Here is a 19,990-nt window from a genome sequence, read left to right on the forward strand (position 1 = left end):
GCGCCGTTTTTCCCTGGATTGCCCTGGCAGACGCCATAGCACGGCAACCATGGAGCCCGTTGAGCTTTTTTTTTTTACTGTCACCGTATGTGTACTGGATGCTGCTGACAGAGACGTTACTGCAGCGCAACACAGCAGCATTCGTTTGCTTTTGCATGATAGCAGAGACGGTTATCAGTCGTTCTGTACCATCTGCTGCCATTGTAAATTGGCAATAAGATGACGGTTATCTGTTGTTCTGTACTGTCTGCTGCTATCATGGGTGCCCCTGGCTGAGGTCGGCTGGGGGTGCAAAGGCAAAAATGGGAATGACTCCCCGAGTCAATCCCTCCTTTATGGTTTCTAAAAAGAGAGTCAGTCCTGCCTAGAATATGGGGCAAGTGTACTGGAGAACCAGTGTATCAGAGAGCACAGCTGCTCCGTTTCAGATCCCGCAGAAATGATGAGCTGCATGCCATTCACGGGGGGAGCTCCTGCAACAACCCCACCCGTTGCTTCCCTCCTCCCCCGACCTTCCTGGGCTACCGTGGCAGTGTCCCCCCCATTTGTGTCATGAAGTTATAAAGAGTGCAGGAATGAGAAACAGTAATTTGTTAGTGAGATTAAATGAGGAGGAGGCAGCCTCCCGCTGCTATGACAGTCCAGGCAGGACATTAAGCAGTGCGGGGGAGAGGAGCCTAGCATCCCGCTGCTATGATAGTACAGGCAGTACAGAATCTTTTCTTTACATATGAAAGGGAGAGGGCTGATGGAGCTGAGCCCCCAGTTGCTATGATGAGGACGGTTACCAGCCGTTCTGTCCCATCTACTGGGAATGACCAGGAATCATTCCTATTTTTACCCAGGCGCCCCAGCCAGCCTCACCTGAGGCCAGCCAGGAGCACTCACGGGCTGATGGTGATGACGGATAGCAGTCATATTGTACTGTCTGCCACCGGGGAAGGGTGCTGCAGCATCGCGTCTACCACCAGCATTCAGTAGACATAGGGTGACATTGAAAAAAGTCAAGAAACGATTTCTTTCCTTTTTCTTTCACGTGATGGGGGAAGGGAGTAAATTGACGAGCAATACCCTAAACCACGCTGGAAAATGTGTTTGAACCTACAGGCACTGGGAGCTCAGCCAGAATGCAAATACTTTTCAGAGACTGCTGTGGACTGTGGGATAGCTGGAGTCCTCAGTACCCCCTTCCTCCCTCCATGAGCGTCCATTTGATTCTTCGGCTTTCCGTTATGCTTGTCATGCAGCACTGTGTAGCCTGGAGATTTTTTTCAAACGCTTTGTCATTTCATCTTCTGTAACGGAGCTCTGTTAGAACAGATTTGTCTCCCCATACAGCGATCAGATCCAGTATCTCCCGTATGGTCCATGCTGGAGCTCTTTTTGGATGTGGGACTGCATCGCCACCCGTGCTGATCGGAGCTCCACGCTAGGCAAACAGGAAATGTAATTCAAAAGTTCGCGGGGCTTTTCCTGTTTACCTGGCCACTGCATCCGAGTTCAGATTGCTGTCTAGAGCGGTCACAGTGGGGCACTGTGGGATACCGCCCGGAGGCCAATACCGTCGATCTGCGGCCACACTAACCCTAAACCGATATGGTAATATCGATTTTAGCGCTACTCCTCTCGTCGAGGAGGAGTACAGAAACCGATTTAAAGAGCCCTTTATATCGTTATAAAGGGCCTCATAGTGTGGACGGGTGCGCCGTTAAATCGGTTTAACGCTGCTAAATTCGGTTTAAACGCGTAGTGTAGACCAGGCCTCTGTCTGTTTCCCATCCCTCTGTCCCAGTCTTTTTTCTCAGCCAAGCCCAGTTCTCCCTAACCCTCTTGCTCCTTGTCATAACTGTCTCCTCTTCCTTACTCTTCTTCCCCATTCCCTCTCTCACTGGTTCACAATCCCAGTCTGTATACCCAGTATGTCCTAATGCCCCCTAACCCTTTCAGTTCTAGTCTCATTAGGTTCCGTGTCCCAATCTATTTTTCCTCTCCCCATCCCCGTTTTTGTCCCCTCTATGTTTGGATCAGGTGGTTTTCTCCTCCATGCTGGCTGTGTGCCAGAGGGCGTTATTAATAGTACAGAAGAGACAGGCTTCCTTCTGTCAGTTCTGGTGCCTGCCTGCACCTTAGCAGGGAGTTGCAATTACAGGAGAGTCCAGCTTTGCCCCTGTAGGCCTAGGCTTGAGCGTGCTCATTTACAGTGTGGGGATGACAAATGCACAGTCTAGGCACATGTAGGAGCTGTGAGGGGAAGAGTCATTTTAGCTGCTAAACTCTAAATATCTAAAGATATTTTCAGAGCTTATACCTTGACCAAATATGAATGGATTTTCACATGGACAACAAAAGGCACATCCCTTGCTTATAGGCTACCCCCTGCCAAATTATAAGTCCTTGCTCCCAAGTGGGGGATGTTAAAACTTTTCAAAGAAAATGTTACCAGGATTTTTTTAAATGGCAAAACAATATAGTTTTTCCTAACCTAATTCTTTGAAATGGCTGAACTGTTTTAGCTGAAACTTTCCAAAGAAATTCAGCCTGAGGCATGTAAAATTTCAGCCCAAACAGTTAATTTGACAAAGTTGTAAGCAACTGAACACATCATGTTATAATGGGAAGTGTCGGACAAGCTTTATAGGTACTTCTACCACCCCTATCTACAATAAACTGGACTGTTATTTTAGCGTGTTACTAGATTTGTATCATGTCAGAGTGTGGGGTGTGCAGTGCATTGGGTTGCTCACAGTGGATATCTGGGTTCAGATACTGGGTAACAAGAGATACTGGGTTTGATGTTAAATCCTTGTTGCTAGGAGACATCTACTTGTCAAAACAACTGTATAATTTAGCACAACTTTCAGTTTCTGCTCAAGGGAATCTCAGTACTGTAAAAGCACACCAGTTCTGTGCAAACACTGCCATTCTTCCTCAGTATTTCATCCCTGCTATTTTAGTTCTTGACCTATCTCCCATTCTTCTACCAGAGCATCTCAGTCTTGACCCTCTGTTCCTGTCCTATGCCTTTTTCTGAGCAGACACTAACAGTTGTACCATATTCAGCATGTATTACCATAATTCTCACGATTGGGACTAGGATTGAGATGTGAACCAGGTCCCTGAACCATCACTGACCATAGTACTGCAGCCCACAATAATTAAGGTTTTTTCATCTTGCTGTTGTATTTTAACAAACGTTTTGTTAGTAAAATGCAATGAAATCCTAGCCTTGGTAAGCTTATCCTGAGCTTAATGAAGATGGCGCTTTTGAGAGAAAGAGAGAGCATTATGGAAATAGTTTATTCCTCCAAGAAATGTCCACATAAATCCTAAATCAGTCTGATTTAAATTCTCTTGTCTTATTCCAATACAGTATTTCTTACGGGATAGAGGCAGGGATGAGTTTTCTGAGGCATTTTAAGATTACATATATAGCAAACTCTCCTCCTTCAAATCTGAGAAGCTGTAGTGGTAAAATGCACTTTAAAATGGCACTGGCAATTATTTTTAAGCTAAGGAGTGCAGGGTTTTTCATTCTCTTTTGCCACAGTGTTTCTGTTTAGTTTCATAGGAGTTTTATCTGTAGCATAGTTTTGCTAACCAAGCTGAATGTGCAGCACCAAATCTTTCTGTGGCAGAAAATCAATCCCCTCCTGCTGCTGCTAAGTGTACATCTCTTCTGTAACGTGCACAGTTTATTTGACATTAGTCTATTTCAAGCTTGTTGTGAGACTCCTGAAGTCAGTAAAGCTACAAGTTTATTGAATCAATCATCTCTTTTTGCATCATGCCTGTCATGACATTTCACCAAGACATGGTACGTCTTTTGTCTATCTTTCAGGTCCTGAAGTCTCAGGCTTACCTGCCAACAAGAGATCCCATGGGACCCTTCCTTATGGCCATCGACCACTGTTTCTCCATCAAGGGTCAAGGCACAGTGATGACAGGGACTGTTCTTTCTGGCTCCGTTAGCCTAGGTGATAATGTGGAGATTCCTGCCCTGAAGGTGAGTGTGTCTGTCCCCCAGCTCCACCAGACTGAGAGAGACTCAACAAGGAACAGCATGTTATTTTCTGTTTCTTAGTTTGTTGATTTATTTGTTAATTTCTTTATGTTTCTGTTGTGCTGCTTTAGCCCAGGCTGAGCAGGCAAGAATGGTAGAAACTCAGTCATTTGGGATATAGTATAACTTGTAACATGGCATTGTCCAGTGGCTTACAGAATCTCATTTGCAAGGGAAATGGAAGCTTGAAGGTGAGATTTAAAGAGAAGGGGCCCTGGAAAGAGAAGTTTTAAACAAACTAGGCAGCCAAAAAGAGTGGAGCCCCTCCCCCCGCCCCTTCTACTTGGTCAACTTTACTGTCATGTGGAAGAGACAGAGAGAAGGCCAAGGTTAGTGCATTAGCTATACAATGTCAAATGGGCAAATTTGAATCTGATTTCCTAGATATGAAATGCCTAAGGACTCAGCAGTGTCCTCCACCCCTTCTTTGAGGGCCTTGCATTCTAGATATCAGCTAGCATAATGATTGGGGCTGTATAAGAATCTGGGTAGATTTCCTGAGGTACGAGGAAACTAGGAAAATAAGAAAATGACAATAAGAGGGCATGAAAGTGTTTGACATACATATCTCTGCATGTGCCAGGGATTTCTTGGATGTCAGCATATTCTGAGCGGGCTGCTGGGTGACAGGATGTGGCTTGCTGCAGTTTGACATTTTACAGACCCTCGAGAAAGTCAAAAGGCCTTCCAAAAAAACCCCTTTAAATTTCTGTGATTTCTGTGTCATCTGAGCTTTTTATTGCCATTTTTTTCTTTGAAATATATCATCCGTTAAAGGAGACTGGGCACCTCTGATGTGTCTGGTGGGGGAAGGTCCAATTCACAGGTGTTGGTTAGAATGCTCTGCCTCTGGTCTTATAGTTAACTAAGAGAAGTGAGCCAGGACTTAAGAAACATTCTGCAGCTGCTGATTTAAATGGACCCATCTAGTTGCACACTAACAACCACCTTCCTTTGGCTGAAGAAACCTGGATGGGACTCCTTTTGGAGGTCATCAACATAACTCCTCGGTTAGAGGATGTCACTGCGGAAGTGTTATGAGGAGCTCAGACCCACACAGACTGAGCATGCTGCTTCCTCAGCTCTCCCCAGGCATTCTGGTCCAGTGAGGGACTGGGCAAGGGGTTCTGATCTTTAGTGATAGATCAGAGCACTGTTTTAAATAGTATCTTTCCTACAAACTGTCTCTGCTAACAGAGTTATGCAATAGAATTATAGGGTTATAGTAAAGAACACAGAGAGTGTGAACTATTAAGAGGGGGAGCTGAGTGAGCAGTGTGAGGAAATAATTCCACAAATTATTTCTTCATGTTCAGAAATGAATCTTAATTTGTTAGCGACTCTTTCACATTTCCTTTGCATATTTTACTGCACAATCTTTTTCTAGTACAAATGCCTGCTAAGAATGAATACATAGCTTGGCTATTTGTCAAAAATATAATGTTGAATTGTATATTTTTTGTAAAATTTGCAATTTGTGCTGTGCTGATTGAAGAACAGTTCAAATTACAAATTTTAAAATTGAATATACACTGATATATTTGATTGTAAGACTTGCAGTTTGGATGAACTACAGGCCAAGAATTATTGTCTCAAGGATCTTCATAAAAATTTTGGATGAATGCATTTGAGAATGACGTGCTCTGTTTGTGATAATATGTAAACAAAAAAAGGCAAAGTGTGTTGAGTAATTTATGTATTACAGATTATTTTCCTCAGATTTACTAGGTGAAATAGGTAAGAGAGAATTTAAAATGAAATTTGGAAAGAGATGAAGTCTGTTAGGCAGCAATGTGTGTGTGGGGCGGGGGGGGGGGGGGGCGGGAGGGAGAGGATCTTTTCCACACATGAAAGAGCTGCAGGGGAGATGGCTTTTGCACCAACTGTGGTGAGATTGTGGGGAGGAATGACGTTAGGGAAGGAGAAGACAAAACACTTTGCATTTACAGCATATAGCAACTTGCATATTAGGCTTTCTTAGCACTTTACAAACACTGATGAATTAATCCTCTTACTAGCTTGCTTAGGCAAAGCTCCATGAAGGCAGAACCTGTCTCTTCTTAGTTCTGTAAAGTAATGCGTGGTGTTGGAACTCATATTTTACCATTGACAGCTTATGAGGTAAGTCAGTGACATTCCCATTTTACAGAGAGGGGAACTGAGGCACAGAAAAGAGAGGCAACTCATCCTATGCCTTGCTTGTCCCACACAGAGTTGGGCTAGTATACCTACTAAAGGTGAAACCTTTCTCAGGCCTACAAGGTAATGGAGGAAGCACATTTCATAGCACACTGTGTTTCATGACTCTTACTGACCTTTCTTTGCCCCGACCCTGGGATAACTGAGATTGACAGCTGGTGCCCACTGGGCATTTGGGGACATTGCAAACCAGCTGTTTTTTTAAATTTGAGGAACCCTCTCACCAAATAAAGTGGTATCACTTTCTAATTCTACTAATGGACTTCGACATCTCTGACCGCTTGAACTTGCACAAAGGAGGGACACAGCAATTAAAAATAAACAGTGACATTCTCGAACGCCCAGTGCTTTCTCTGATTGAGGCTGAGAATGCCAACAGCGTACGGATTCCTTTACCTACTAAAGTGCCTATGTAAATTGCCATCTGGGGTTGATTATACAGCAAAGAGAAAAATTATATGTATGTGTTTGGCAAAAAGCTTTGACACAGCAAACTATTCTCTATCCAGACAATTTAGTACCATTTGTTTGATAGTGTTTGATTCACTTTGAAGAGCATAAACCTAGGATTTCTACTATGAAAACATAATATTGGCAGAATTCTGATTCTGAATCCTTTGGAATTACTCCAATGGTCTTTAAATCTCCACCTCCTCCCAGTTTACAAACTGCATTTGTTTATATAATGTGACATTTCTGCTACTACCTTTATAAAAACAAGTTCCGGGGCTGGGTAGTGAGGTTCTTATTTGTAATTATCCATTCATTTTAGGACTGATGTTAGTTAGTAAAACATATGTCAGGTTAAAGCAAAGAGATGGTTTAAAAATTCAGGATTTCAGTACTACTAATACTTAGGGCTTGTGTACAGCAGTGGTTTTCAAACTGCAGGTCACAAACCAGTACTTGGTTGCGGAATGTACGGCACTTGGTCGCGGTGGCTCTGATCAGCACCGCCGACCAAGCCATTAAAAGTCCTGTCGGTGGTGCTGCCAGCTAAAGCAGGCTAGTCCCTACCTGTTCCAGCACCGCACTGCGCCCTGGAAGTGGCCAGCAGCAGGTCTGGCTCCTAGGCAGGTGGGCCATGAGGCTCTGCACCCTGCCCCTGGCCCGAGCACTGGCTCTGCATGGTGCCTGTGGGTGAGAGTCACACGGAGCCACTTGCATACCTCTGCCTAGGAGCCGGACCTGCTGCTGACAGCTTTCAGGGCACAGCCCATCTCAGAGCCCTGACTCCCTCCCACACCCCAACCCACTTCCCCAGCCCAGAGCTTCCTCCCAAACCCTGAACCCCTCATTCCTGGCCCCACCCTGCAGCCATCACCCCCCTCACCTCAACCCTCTGGCTCAGCCTTTGAGCCCTTCCCACACCCCAAAGCCCTCATTCACGGCTGTGTTGGGTCATGGGCATCAACAGTTTTCTTCAACTGGTTCGCCAGAAAAAAAGTTTGAAAACCACTGGTGTGCAGGCCCATTTCATTTAGCTTGCAGCAAGCTGGTGTGTGACTCTACCCTCCAGTAGCCCGCTAGATGCAACCTACATTTTGATGTAGACAAGTCCTTAGTCTTTGTTTAGCCCATTTTAATTAATAAATTGTAAAGTGCTTTTAGAAAGGTGAGTGAGTATCCTTCGCCTAACTGCACTGATAGGAAAACTGAGGCATGCTGTGGTTGTTACTTGCCCAGGGTCAAATGTGAGTAAGAGCAGACCCAGCAAAAGAACTCGCATCTGTTTTTTTTTCCGTCTCTGGGCCTAGGATCTCAACTGTCTCCAGCAGTCTTTTGAAAGAACACTGTCAAGTAGTTTAGGCCCAACTTTTAGCTTTCTATTTCATAATTATTTAAATTGAATAGAATTTTTTTTTTCAAGGGGATTTAAACTTCCCAATGTAGCAGTGGGTTAGTTCAGGAGAATTAGAAAGTGAAAATAACTATGAGCAGTCTGAACTATAAAGCACTGATGAGTCTAATTTCAATGTCTAAGCTAAACTAAATACAAAAAGAAAACAGAAAAATTGTGCAAAGTATATTGGTTTTTAATTTTTTTCAATTTTGTTAATCTTAAGGCTTTTGCTTAGATTCAACAGTTATAGGCTCAATGGAAAACATGCTAAGAAAGTAACATAGATAAGTAATTTGTCAAGATAAGGAAGATACTGTTTTAATATCCTTTTTAAAGGGAAGTTGGTTGGAGGCAGGGAGGTGTTACAGATAAAGCATTGTGAGCCACTTTCTCTCCCTTTGTCCCTAAGTTGTGAAGAGCCCCCACAGAGGGCCAGAAAGGAGGACAAGTCAGGAGTGCAGTGGGTAGACAAAGGAGTGTACAGGAAGTGGATACAAGGTCAGAGAGCTCCGAGATAAATTCATGGAGAGTTTTAGTCTCAAGCAAAGCGAGTTTGGTCTCAAACAATCAGTAACATTTATGCTTCTTGTGAAATCACAGCATGTATTTTCTCTGCCCATAGTGAGGTCCTGCTAAATGTCTGCTTTGCTAAACCACTGCCACTTTATGTGGTTATTGGTGACTATCCAAGGAATGTAAATACAAATTGAATACCTGAGATCTTAGTGCCTCCATTAGAGTATATGTATTAAATTTATAATACTTTGCCATTCTGTAGTGTTTTTCATCTCTGGATCTCGAAATGCTTTGAAATGTTAATTAATTGATCAACTTAATTATTTACCAATAAACTGATGCTTGTACACCAGTATGAGAACATTTTATTTTCTGTTTGTGAAACCTCAACAATGTGCCTGGTATGAAGTACTAGAAAGTCTGGAGTCTCTCTCTTTTTTTTTTTTAAAGGCCTCCAGAAGATAGGGCACACTGAGAAAACCAGATGGGGGGTGGGGTAACCATGTAAAAAAGTATGTTATGGGTTTAAATAGTGAGAGCTGCTTTTACGAGAAATGCAAGTGAGGAAGAAATGTCCCAGACTCCTCTCTTAACAGAGGTGTGCACTCAGCAAGACATTACATATTCTTGCTGACAATAGACTGGTGCTTTTCTTTTCTTTATTACTTTACTTAGTCCTTGTATAACTCTTCTTGTAAGCACTGAGTAAACCCTTGCTACCTGAGTAGTTCCATTTGATGAGAAGGCTCTTGTACCAACAGCAGTGAGATAATGCAGAAGAACACACATGAGGCCAGAACTAGGACCTTGATTCAGAAAAGCATTTAAGCATGTACTTAATTTTAAGCATGTTCTTGATTCCCCTTGACAGCTTTTGGGAGCAGTTGGGACAAGGAGCCTGGAAATGGTAGGGAGATGGTCAGAGATTGGACAGGGAGGCTGGATGGATGAGCGGGGCAAGTTTGCGGAGATTGGAACTGGCTGGGCAAAATCACTGGGACTGGGACGGGAGATGAGAAGCTGGGCGGAATGGTGTGTAAGAGTCAGCACTGGGACAGATTGAAGTGGACAGGAGCAGAAGGATCTGTGATCACTAGAACACATTCCCTTTCAGAACCTAGAATGGAAACCAAGGTTCTTCAGTCTTGCCATTCCTCTGCTTTTAGCAAATAGCCATGAAACCCACTAGCAAAGTGCGTATCTCATCCCCCTCTCATGGCTGGGCCACATGAAAGTTGACTATTGCTGTTATTTACTACTTTAGTTCACGTGGCAGAGGTCTTGGTAATGGATCTAAAAGATTCCAACCCTTCTCATGATCCACGTGGGTGTCAGTAAGATTCCACATGACTGGATTTCTGTTTTCAGTTGGCTTTAAAAAACAAACAAACATACTCCCCCGGCCCCAGTAAAGAATTGCATCCAAAAAACTATGTTAAAAGATGTTATGATTGCAAAGCGAAGCACTTAGAAGTTAGGAAATGCCAACATAAAGTTCCCTGTGCAGCCGTAATTTGTTCCCTTGTACATAATCATTATATTACAATCTTTAATTACATGATCATATGCTATTTTTCTACAGGACTTCTGCCTCATTCAGTGCACAGGATGGACAGTACTCACTGAATGAGTAGCTGTTTGATATTTTGTTCTGTCCTCCATGGATCAATGTGTGGCTGTAAGTCTTATTTAACTGGATATTATTCAGACTCTTCTCTGAAATGATGAATTTCCTCGTGGGCTTTTCTGTGGTGCTCATCAGTATAGTATCTGACTGCTTCATAAACATTAATCACAGAATCATAGAAATGTGGGTCTGGAAGGGAGCTTGATAGGTCATCTAGTCCAGGCTACTGCACTGAGGCAGGAGTAAGTATTAACTAGACCGTCCCTGACAGATACCTGTCCAACCTGTTCTTTAAAACCTCCAATGATGGAGAGTCCACAACCTCCATAGGCAATTTGTTCCGGTGCTTAAGTATCCTTACAGGTAGGAAGTTTGTCCTAATGTCTGACCTAAATCTCCCTTGCTGCAGTTTAAGCCCATTACTTCTTGTCCTGTCCTCAGTGGTTAAGAACAGCAAAATTATCACCCTCCTCTCTGATAACAATCCTTTATGTACTGAAGACTGTTATCATGTTCCCCCTCAGTCGTCTCTTCTCCAGACTAAACAAACCCAGTTTGTTCAACCTTTCCTCATAGGTTTTGTTTTCTAAACCTTTAATTGCTTTTGTTGCTCTCCTTTGGACTTTCTCTAGTTTGTCCACTTCTTTCCCAAAAACTGGACACACTACTCCAGTTGAGTCCTTAAATGTGCTGATTAGAGTACTCCTCGTGTCTTGCTAACAACACTATTGCTAGTACATCCCAGAATGATTTTCATTTGTTTTGAAACAGTATTACATTGATGACTCATATTTAGTTTGAGATCCACTATAACCCCCAAATTCTTGCTGCAGTATTCCTTCCTAGGCAGTCATTTCCCATTTTGTATTTGTGCAGTTGATTATTCTTTCCTAAGTGTAATACTTCGCATTTATCCTTATTGAATTGCATCATAGACCTCTACCTCGATATAACACTGTCCTCGGGAGCCAAACCACGTGAAACTAGGTGAAACTGCGTTATATCGAATTTGCTTTGATCCACGGGGGGTGCGCAGCCTCTCTCTCCTCTCCCTCCCCCCGAGCACCTCTTTACCGCGTTATATCCGAATTTGTGTTCTATCGGGTCGCGTTTTATCGGGGTAGAGGTGTATTTATTTGCAGACCATTTTTCTAGTTTGTCAAGATCATTTTGAATTTTAATCCTTTCTGCCAAAGTGCAGGCAATCTTAATTCTGGCATTTCCTATCTTTTGAGTGCTTGACTTTGCAACCTTAATGTTCTCTTAGCCTAGATTTTATAATTTTATGTTTATACTACCATAGTTGCTAGAGGGCCTGATCAAGATTATATTACCATAGTTGCTAGAGAGCCTGATCAGGATCATCAATGTGTTAGGTGCGTTTGAAGATCAAAACTAGACCTGCTCCCAGCCCCAAAGGGCTTACAGTCATAAGAAAAGCTATTTAACCTGTTGTAAAAATGAAATTATTAATAAAAAATTAAAGTATAATTAGTCTGAGATGTCCTATTTAGAGGGTAAATGATGTTTTCTTGATATGCCTTGTTTGTAGAGCCTGCTGGGTTCCTTTTTTCTTTTAAGTTTTACTATAACACATCATTACAACATTTTAATGTAAATTTCATTCAGCTTTCTTTTTTTATTTGAAATGCTGTAAAACAGAAATAGGATAATTCAGAAAAATCTAAAAAAAAAAATAGTGACGTGAATTTAGTAGATGAATGTAATTATGTCTTGGTGACCATCCTGCTCATATAATTATTTTTTTTAAAAAATCTTTAAATCCTAGATCAGTAACTCAAACATATAGTTTAAAATTACAAATACACTTAAGCTTAAATATTTCTATTGGTCACTTACTGAGGTAGGGTTTCTGAGAGTTTTCCTTCTCTCCGTTTCCAAAAAGAATTGCTCACATATGGTCATATCCTGCTTGCTTTACGTGTGCTGGGGGGTTACTTATATAAGTAAACTGTGTATGATTTGGCCTGTGATAGTAAATATTCTACTTCAGATGCTTAGGATACCATCAGTTGTTGAATGTGAAAAGGGCTTATGAGCTCTATTTTGAGTGGTTAAGTAGTGGAGTAAGGACCTGACCATAAGACCTTCAAATAACACTTCAGATATATTTGGCATGATCTTTCAAAAGGGCTGAGCACCCACAAATCATATTCAGCAGGTGCTCAGCTTCTTTAGAAATCAGTTCCACTATTTTTTACATGTATTTAATGTTACTGAATCTGAATCTTAATATCTCAGATGTTTCAGTTCATTTTTTTCAGGCTTAACTTAGTTGCCATTCCTATAGTCTCTCTTTAATTTTTGAAAGAACAATTTTAAATTAATGCCTTGGACTTTGAATAGGCACTGGAAAACCTCTATATTTTTGCCTGCTCTCTGCAACATCTGTACCTAATAACTAATGTACGGCATTTCTGTTCCTATTGGCAGTGGTTTGTATGAAGTGTTCTTAGAGAACAGGTGTGATTTGTATAGGTTAGGGCTCTGATTTTTAGGGTTCATTTTATTCAGGACCAGGGAAAAGACACAGAAGAGAGAGAGCTAGATGTATATTAGAATGTTCATTCCTCCCCCCCCCCCACGCCCCTTCGCTTGGTAGAGGAGAAGGGAAGAAAGCCAGAGGGAGAGCAGCCAACCTGAGCATTGCTAATACAAACCATACGTTACATATCTGGAGCTTGTATGTGTTTAATGTGATCCTTTATGAGGGGAAAGTGCTTGCCTAGTGCCATTTAATTAACTCCTCAAATGCTAAATTTGAAAACTCATTTTGTACTTTTTTTAGGTGATACATATTCTCGGTACCTAGTTCCAGCCAGGGAAGACTGGACATAAACTCCTTCAAAGCCCCTTGGCCAGAAAGGGTTATTCAGAAGATGTGAATTCCTTCCTTACCGCCAGTTTAGGGATAAGTGCCTCATCTTGGCAATGCTTCTATCCTCTTAGAGTATAATAAAAGAATTATTCAGGTTCCAGTTGAAAATGAAAAATGGGATCATCTAAACTTAATCTCTGGTGGACATTTTTTTATGTTGATGAGACCAGTGTGCAACTTGAAACAATTTGGCAGTATGTTGGTCTCTGCTTGGGAAAGGTATAAGAGACCTGGTATATTAGGAGATGTCAAGATGAACATGGAATAAAACCCCTAGGCATGCAATGTTTCAGATGAGACTGGAGTTACTTTAGGAGAGTTGTTTGTATATGTGTGTGAGCGAGGAAGGGCCAAGGATGGTGATACTGCATCTTGCCTGAAATACACCTAGCTCTGCTAGTATTGTGGAACTTGTTCTGACATTGTAGTCTGCAGCTGGAGTTGTTGGTAAGTGATGTATAGGATTTTCTGGTCAGGTAGTTCATAGACCTTCTGTCTCCAGTTGTCTAGAATCTGTTTTCAGAGGATTCCTTTCTGTGGGACTGCTCTCCATTTCCATGTATATATAACTATCTATTGGACGATCTAACATGCCCGTTGTCCCTTGGCAAATGTATGGTTTGGGCCCACTCTGCTGCTGCTCCTAGGCCATCAAGGAAGGAACCTAACTGAATTTATTTAATGGATTTTTCCCCACTCAAGGGGGAGATTGAACTTGTTGTCTGGGGAAATGAGTAAGTGTCATTTTCTTGGGACTGGGGAAACCACAATCCAGCATTAGATTGAAACCATGTTAGTTATCAACTGTTGGGCACTGTTACAAGAGCTGCAAGCTTCTATCAAAGTGCCTTCAATTTAAACTTCATGGTAACTAGAAAGCAAAAGATATCTGTTTTCTGTTTGCAAAGCTTGTTTGCTTAAGTATTACTGCTGCCAGTTCATTAGCTTTTTTTAAAAAAAAAAAATTTTGCTTTCCAAATGTTATTTTTGATCTGCTTTTTATTTATCAGGTACAATTGTTCTCCGTATAATTCAATTGAGAGCAGACCCACATGCACGTACACATAACATTTGAGCAGAAACCCTATTTAAATGGTTAAATGGTAATCAGAAAGGTAACCTATATGCTAAATGAATCTTTCACAGTACATTCTTGCTGTGGCTGTAACATTAATACAAATGAGTTTGGTAGGGCAATGAGCTACTATCACGTTTTTAATATGTAAAGCTCAACTGCTGAAGGCATTGGCAACATTTCAGTAACCAGAATAAGGGAAGAGAATGTCACTTTTGTTCTTCCTTGGTCATCCATATAGAAATCTTCATTTGATCATGCTGTTAAAAATCAAAGCAATACAGACAGCATTTTGCTTGGTTGACCCTTGATCCTGCATAGTGTAAAGCTCTTCTCACATCTGGGAATTGGTGAAAAGTATATCATCCAAATGCTGAGGCTTCTACTTGCTCAGACAGAGCTATTAAGATGAATTTTAATATTTGACCATAAGAGTGGGACATATATACTTTATTCTTTCTTGTGATTGCTAGGTAAATTTGCATGAAAACTAGCTTTGTTTCCAAAGTCTCCTCCAGCTCATCACATGAATGTCATCTTCTGTCTGTGACAGTGACATGTATTGTCAGAATAATATGCAAGATTAATTTATTCACCTCAGCATTTTTGTAACAATACTGTATTAATAATTATTAGTACCTCCTTGTGATGTAAGGAAAGAAGCAGCAATACTAGAGTGCCTGTGTTTAGAATACCCATTGGCATAATATGCAAGTTCGCCCAGATAACACAGAGATAAACATTATATAAAATGCCTAGATAGAGATTTTCCATTACAACTGACCGAAATTGAAACTCCCAACTCCCAAGCTCTTCACAGTCACAACAATTAGCGTAGAAACATATACCACAAAAGAAAGTTAGATTTTCTTTCTTACCCCAATGAAAGGGATGTCACAGGAATAAATGCCTAACACTTTATATGGCCAACTAGCCTTTATCCAGGACAAAATATGTAAGTTACTTTATTTTGTAATATAAATTTAGTGAATTTTGCAGACTTGGTAGTAGCCCCACCTTTGATTTTATATTTATATTTAATGATGGACCAAAGTGGGCCCATTTTTAGAATCTGGATCCACCTGATTTTTTTTATATCTTCTGAATACAGGATATGCAATAGATAATGCAAGAGAATGGTATAAGGGACGACCTTTCTGCTTGCTGTGCATGCATGGTGAAAATCAACAACAGGAACAAATTATCTCTTTGAAAACGAAGATCCTGTTTACAAGCAGATGTCAGGAGTACTTATTTTTCAATGGGGAAGACAGATAGAGAAAAATGAAATAGAAATAGGATGGTCTCTAAACAAATTTTTCACAAGGCATTGGGACCTCTAATATTTTTACTATGGTGCCTGATATTTGTTTAACTATGTCTAGGGCCCAATTTCACCGTCATAGGATTTTTAAAATTGTAAATTTCATAATTTCAGCTATTTAAACATGACATTTTATGGTGGTGTAATTGTAGGGGTCCTGACCCAAAAAGGAATTGTGGGTGGGTCGCATGGTTATTGTAGGGGGGGTTACGGTACTGCTACCCTTACTTCTGCACTACTGCTGGTGACAGCGCTGCCTTCAGAGCTGAGCAGCTGGAGAGTGGCAGCTGCTGGCTGGGAGCCCAGCTCTGAAGACAGAGCCACTGCCTGCAGCAGTGCAGAAGTAAGGATGGCATGGTATGGTATTGCCACCCTTACTTCTGCGCTGCTGCCTGCATTGCTGGGCACTCAGTCAGCAGCCACCGCTCTCTGGCCACTCAGCTCTCTAGGCAGCAGAGCAGAAGTAAGGGTGGCATGGTATAGTATTGCCACCCGTACTTCTATGCTGCTGCTGGTGAGGCACTGCCTTCAGAGATGGTGCCTGGCAACAGCTGCCATTCTGTGGCCATCCAGATTCTGAGGGTAGTGCAGAAGTAAGGGTGGCAATACTGCAAATACCCTAAAATAACCTTGTGACCCCCTCTGCAACTCCCTTTTGGGTGAGGACCCCTAATTTGAGAAATGCTGGTCTCCTCTGTGAAATCCTGTACAGTAAGGGTAAAAGCACACAAAAGACCAGATTTCACGATCCATGATGTGTTTTTCATGGCTGTGAATTTGGTAGGGCTCAAACTATGTCCCTGCTGGCTCTTCACTCTAGTAGTTGTGGTTTTTTGATGTTCTTTTGAGAGCCCAATGAGTTGTGTGTGTGATATACCTGGTGTAATGAGCAACACTGGAAGTGGATTTTTGTCCTGATGTACGATATGTACTTAGTACATGAGACAAGAACAGATTACTTAAGTAGTGATATGGGAAAAGAAAATATACTGTTACAAATCAATCAAATTTTATTCTATGAAGCTCTCAGTAGACAGTAAGGGGAGAGTCTTTTCCAGTTGAGATTGGTCCTTGTAGAGAGTAGCAGTCAATAAATTAAAGTCTTTAGAACACAGGGAATCTGCAAATATACCACAACCACTCAAAATGAAACCATAGGAATGAAGAGTGTAAAGGAAAATAGAAAGAAGATGGTATTTTACCAGGACCAGAAGAAATAACCAATTGTGCCTGTGAAACAACACTCCTGTCACAAGGCAACACTAGAGACTTTAATGTAAACGGATTGGAGTCTGAGTTTTATGTAAAAAAAATTTCCAGTGAATATCCTGGAGTATGGCACAGAACAGTGCCAGGGAGAAGAAACCTTAAAGAGAACCATGTGCCTTCAGATATGTCAGAACGTGTATCTCATGTCTTTCCTCCCTTTAGTGCTATGTTCTTGTCTGAGGAGGTACCAGTGATTTTGTACGTATACAAAAATTTAGGTTGGCCTGGGGTCTCACACTAACATGCCATTCCAGGGTGTCAAAAACTGCTCAGTACCAGAAACTGTTGATGGGATTCCAGATGTCCCATTAGTACCCTATTCTATTTTTGGTATTAAGTTACTTTTAGAAGGAAATGAATTTGCTGAGGAGATGAGGACTTCTGATCATGTTGAGGTAGCAGCAGATAAACCCAGACAAATAAATTGAATATAAAATACTTTCCTGATGCCAGACCACAGACATTTTAGTAATATACTGTGCTAAATACCAGGGTGTTGGATGCAAGTAGAAACACTAAGAGAAGGACAAAGTACATGTTAGTTTTTAATTCATTTTTTGAAAAGAAGAGAAAAGCCCATTCAGAAGTGAGTAAAAAGGAAAAAATAGAAGTGAAGTTTTTTGGAGGGGGTTCAGGTTGTGCTGCTATTAACACTTAATTCGCACACATGCTGTCTCTGGTCTCTCTCTTCTAGTCCATACCATAAAACATCCAGGATATGCATTATGTCTGATATAACATTGCTTTTAGAACCACAGTGTTAAAATCCTGTGGCATTTTGCGTATTTATCTGCTCTGTCTTAACATTAGGTTATTGCTTTTTGGTTTTGTTTTTCAAAATCATGCTCCCTTACAGCCTAGATTCTTTCTGCTCCAATCTGCAGTGAAGTTTTAACTCCTTATTTGATGTCATTCCAGTGGCTATGATGTCACGAACATCTGCTTTTTAACTTCACTGAAGGACTAGATAGACTCTGACAGAGAATACATTTGTGCCCTAGAAGTAATAGTCAAAAGTGTGCATGATGAATTAAAGTATGCATGTTTATTTTTGTGAATTTTTTTTGTATTTGTGAAAATTACATTAAAGATTATTAAATTGGTTTGTGTGATTATATTTTAAGGTTTTTGCTGATGTAAAAGTTTGTTTAAATCCAAAATCAGATTATAATGGAAATTTTCTCCAAGTGAAACTTTGCATAAATGTGTTTCTGAACCCACTTGATCTGAGAACATTTTCACTCATAAATATTTTAGGGGCATGTCCCATTTAAGAGAAATAACACAGATTAGTTTATTTGGATTTTATGCACAGCTAGCAACATCTTGTGAACCTCTTTGCAGAATTTATATTATTTCATATTTTATTTAAATTATTTCACCTGTTTATAAAAAACACAAGCAATTATCTAGCATGACAAGTGGATTATAAAACCTTTACGGATTTTTGTAAGAAATGTGTAGAAAATTACAATCTAGTGCCTTTGTATATGTGCCAGAAAGTAAAATATGCATTTTATGTAATGTTACTTATAAGAGATTTTATGTATTTTACTTTCAAAAGAGCTTTTCTGTCAAATCTGTAATGAGCTTTACGGTTATTTTGTGATAAGAAAGGGAGAACGTTAAGGTCTGGATCAGATGCTGTTTAATCTTAGTTATCCCCCACCCCCAACAAAAACCCAACTCCTTTTGGTCCCCAGGGGGACCTGTGCCAAGGAAACCACTCTTTTAAGACTTTTGCAGCCCAATGTAGAAGTCATTCATGATGCTTGTTGAATAAGGATCCCTCATATCTTAACAATTCCTGCGTAGATGATTCAGTATAAGTATAAGTGTTCTTGTGTGTGCGTGTGTCCTCAAAGATGATCATGGGAGTGTGTTTTCAGAGTGCACAGATATAAGGTGCAGAAAGACTTAAAATGTATGGTCAAAATTTACCAGCTTGGGTGCATAAAATTAGTCTCCTTAAATGAAAGTGGCCTGATTTTGAGAGCTGCTGATTGCCCCATTCAAGTCACTGGCAGTTGTGAGAGCTCAGCACCTTGACAATCAGGCCACTTCTATTTAATATTAGTTTCAGTTGCCTTACTTCAGGCATCAAAGTTAGAAGATGTTGGTCTGTATTATACTGAAGTTCTGTTTCTTTCTTATACTGTAAAAAATGGTTCACAAACTTTCCCTTTCAGGTTTGTGAAAGCACCTAAAGTAAAGTTTGGGTCACAGGCTTCTCCCTTATTATATTTATGGGCACATTAAATGTATTTCTTGTGTAGTACTTTTTCTTTGGAAATACTATCTAGTTTGAGTTCCTACCACTCTGATAATGATCAGAAATCTGTGGGAATGAAAAATATATTGCACTGCTGGAGAAGACAAATATTAGGGCTTCTGAGCCCCTAAAGCAATTTGTACGACTTTGTCTTCAATAAATATAGTTAAGTTGTAGTTTTCATGAAGCAGAGAGCTTGCGAAAAATGGCCAAAGCTGAACCCAGTGTTGGCAGGTGTTGAGTAAAGTACCCTCCATCAAGCCCTGCCAGTGCACTGCAGTATGGATCTGTGGCTCCTATTATAATTCCGTCGTGTTGCCATTTGCACTCAATTGTGGGGTGATTCTGTGAATTAAATTGAGCCAGTAAGATACCAGTTACTTAAGCCAGATTTCAACCATCTTTCCAGGTATGGTCCATTTACCCACTATTCTTCCCTAAACTTCCTCGAGTACCTCCCTTTTAAAACTGTTTGTTTCACTGTTGTTTCAACCCTTCAGCCCTTTTTTGACAGTTATTAGACCACACACTCGGTGTGTTAAGTTGTTTTACTTTGTGAAACTCACTTAGAAAAATGTGGAAGATTTAAAAAAAAAAGTTTGATGTGTTCCAAAAACTATTAATGTTTTGAGCCCTTGTCAATTATTTCTAATGTTAAAAGTCAGCAGATGGAGCCAAAGACTTGTAGAAACAAGGCTTGTGCTGAATGTGTACTATACCACAAAAATCATTAGGTTAGCTGAGAGAATTTGTGCTGAAATTCTTAAGAGCCAGGAAATTCAAATATAATGCTAAGCTCCATTATGGCATTCTTAATCGAAAGGTGCAGAATGACTTTTTCACCCCTTGATGTATTGAAGACCCCCAGCAAAACTGAGAGTAACAAAGCTTGAGCTTAAACTCTGA

At 40.8% G+C, this 19,990-nt stretch overlaps 1 protein-coding gene across 1 annotated transcript in view; it reads left to right on the top strand.

The window, feature by feature from the left end:
- The window catches only part of EEFSEC (eukaryotic elongation factor, selenocysteine-tRNA specific), a 197,578-nt gene that overhangs the window by 86,190 nt on the left and 91,398 nt on the right, over positions 1 to 19,990 (top strand). Inside the window, exon 6 of the mRNA XM_050958545.1 lies at positions 3,839 to 4,003. Within this exon, the coding sequence (XP_050814502.1) occupies positions 3,839 to 4,003 (165 nt within the window). The remainder of the gene's footprint in view (positions 1 to 3,838; positions 4,004 to 19,990) is intronic.

This window comes from Gopherus flavomarginatus, chromosome 6 (genome assembly GCF_025201925.1).
Source record: "Gopherus flavomarginatus isolate rGopFla2 chromosome 6, rGopFla2.mat.asm, whole genome shotgun sequence".
Classification (NCBI taxonomy): domain Eukaryota; kingdom Metazoa; phylum Chordata; order Testudines; family Testudinidae; genus Gopherus; species Gopherus flavomarginatus.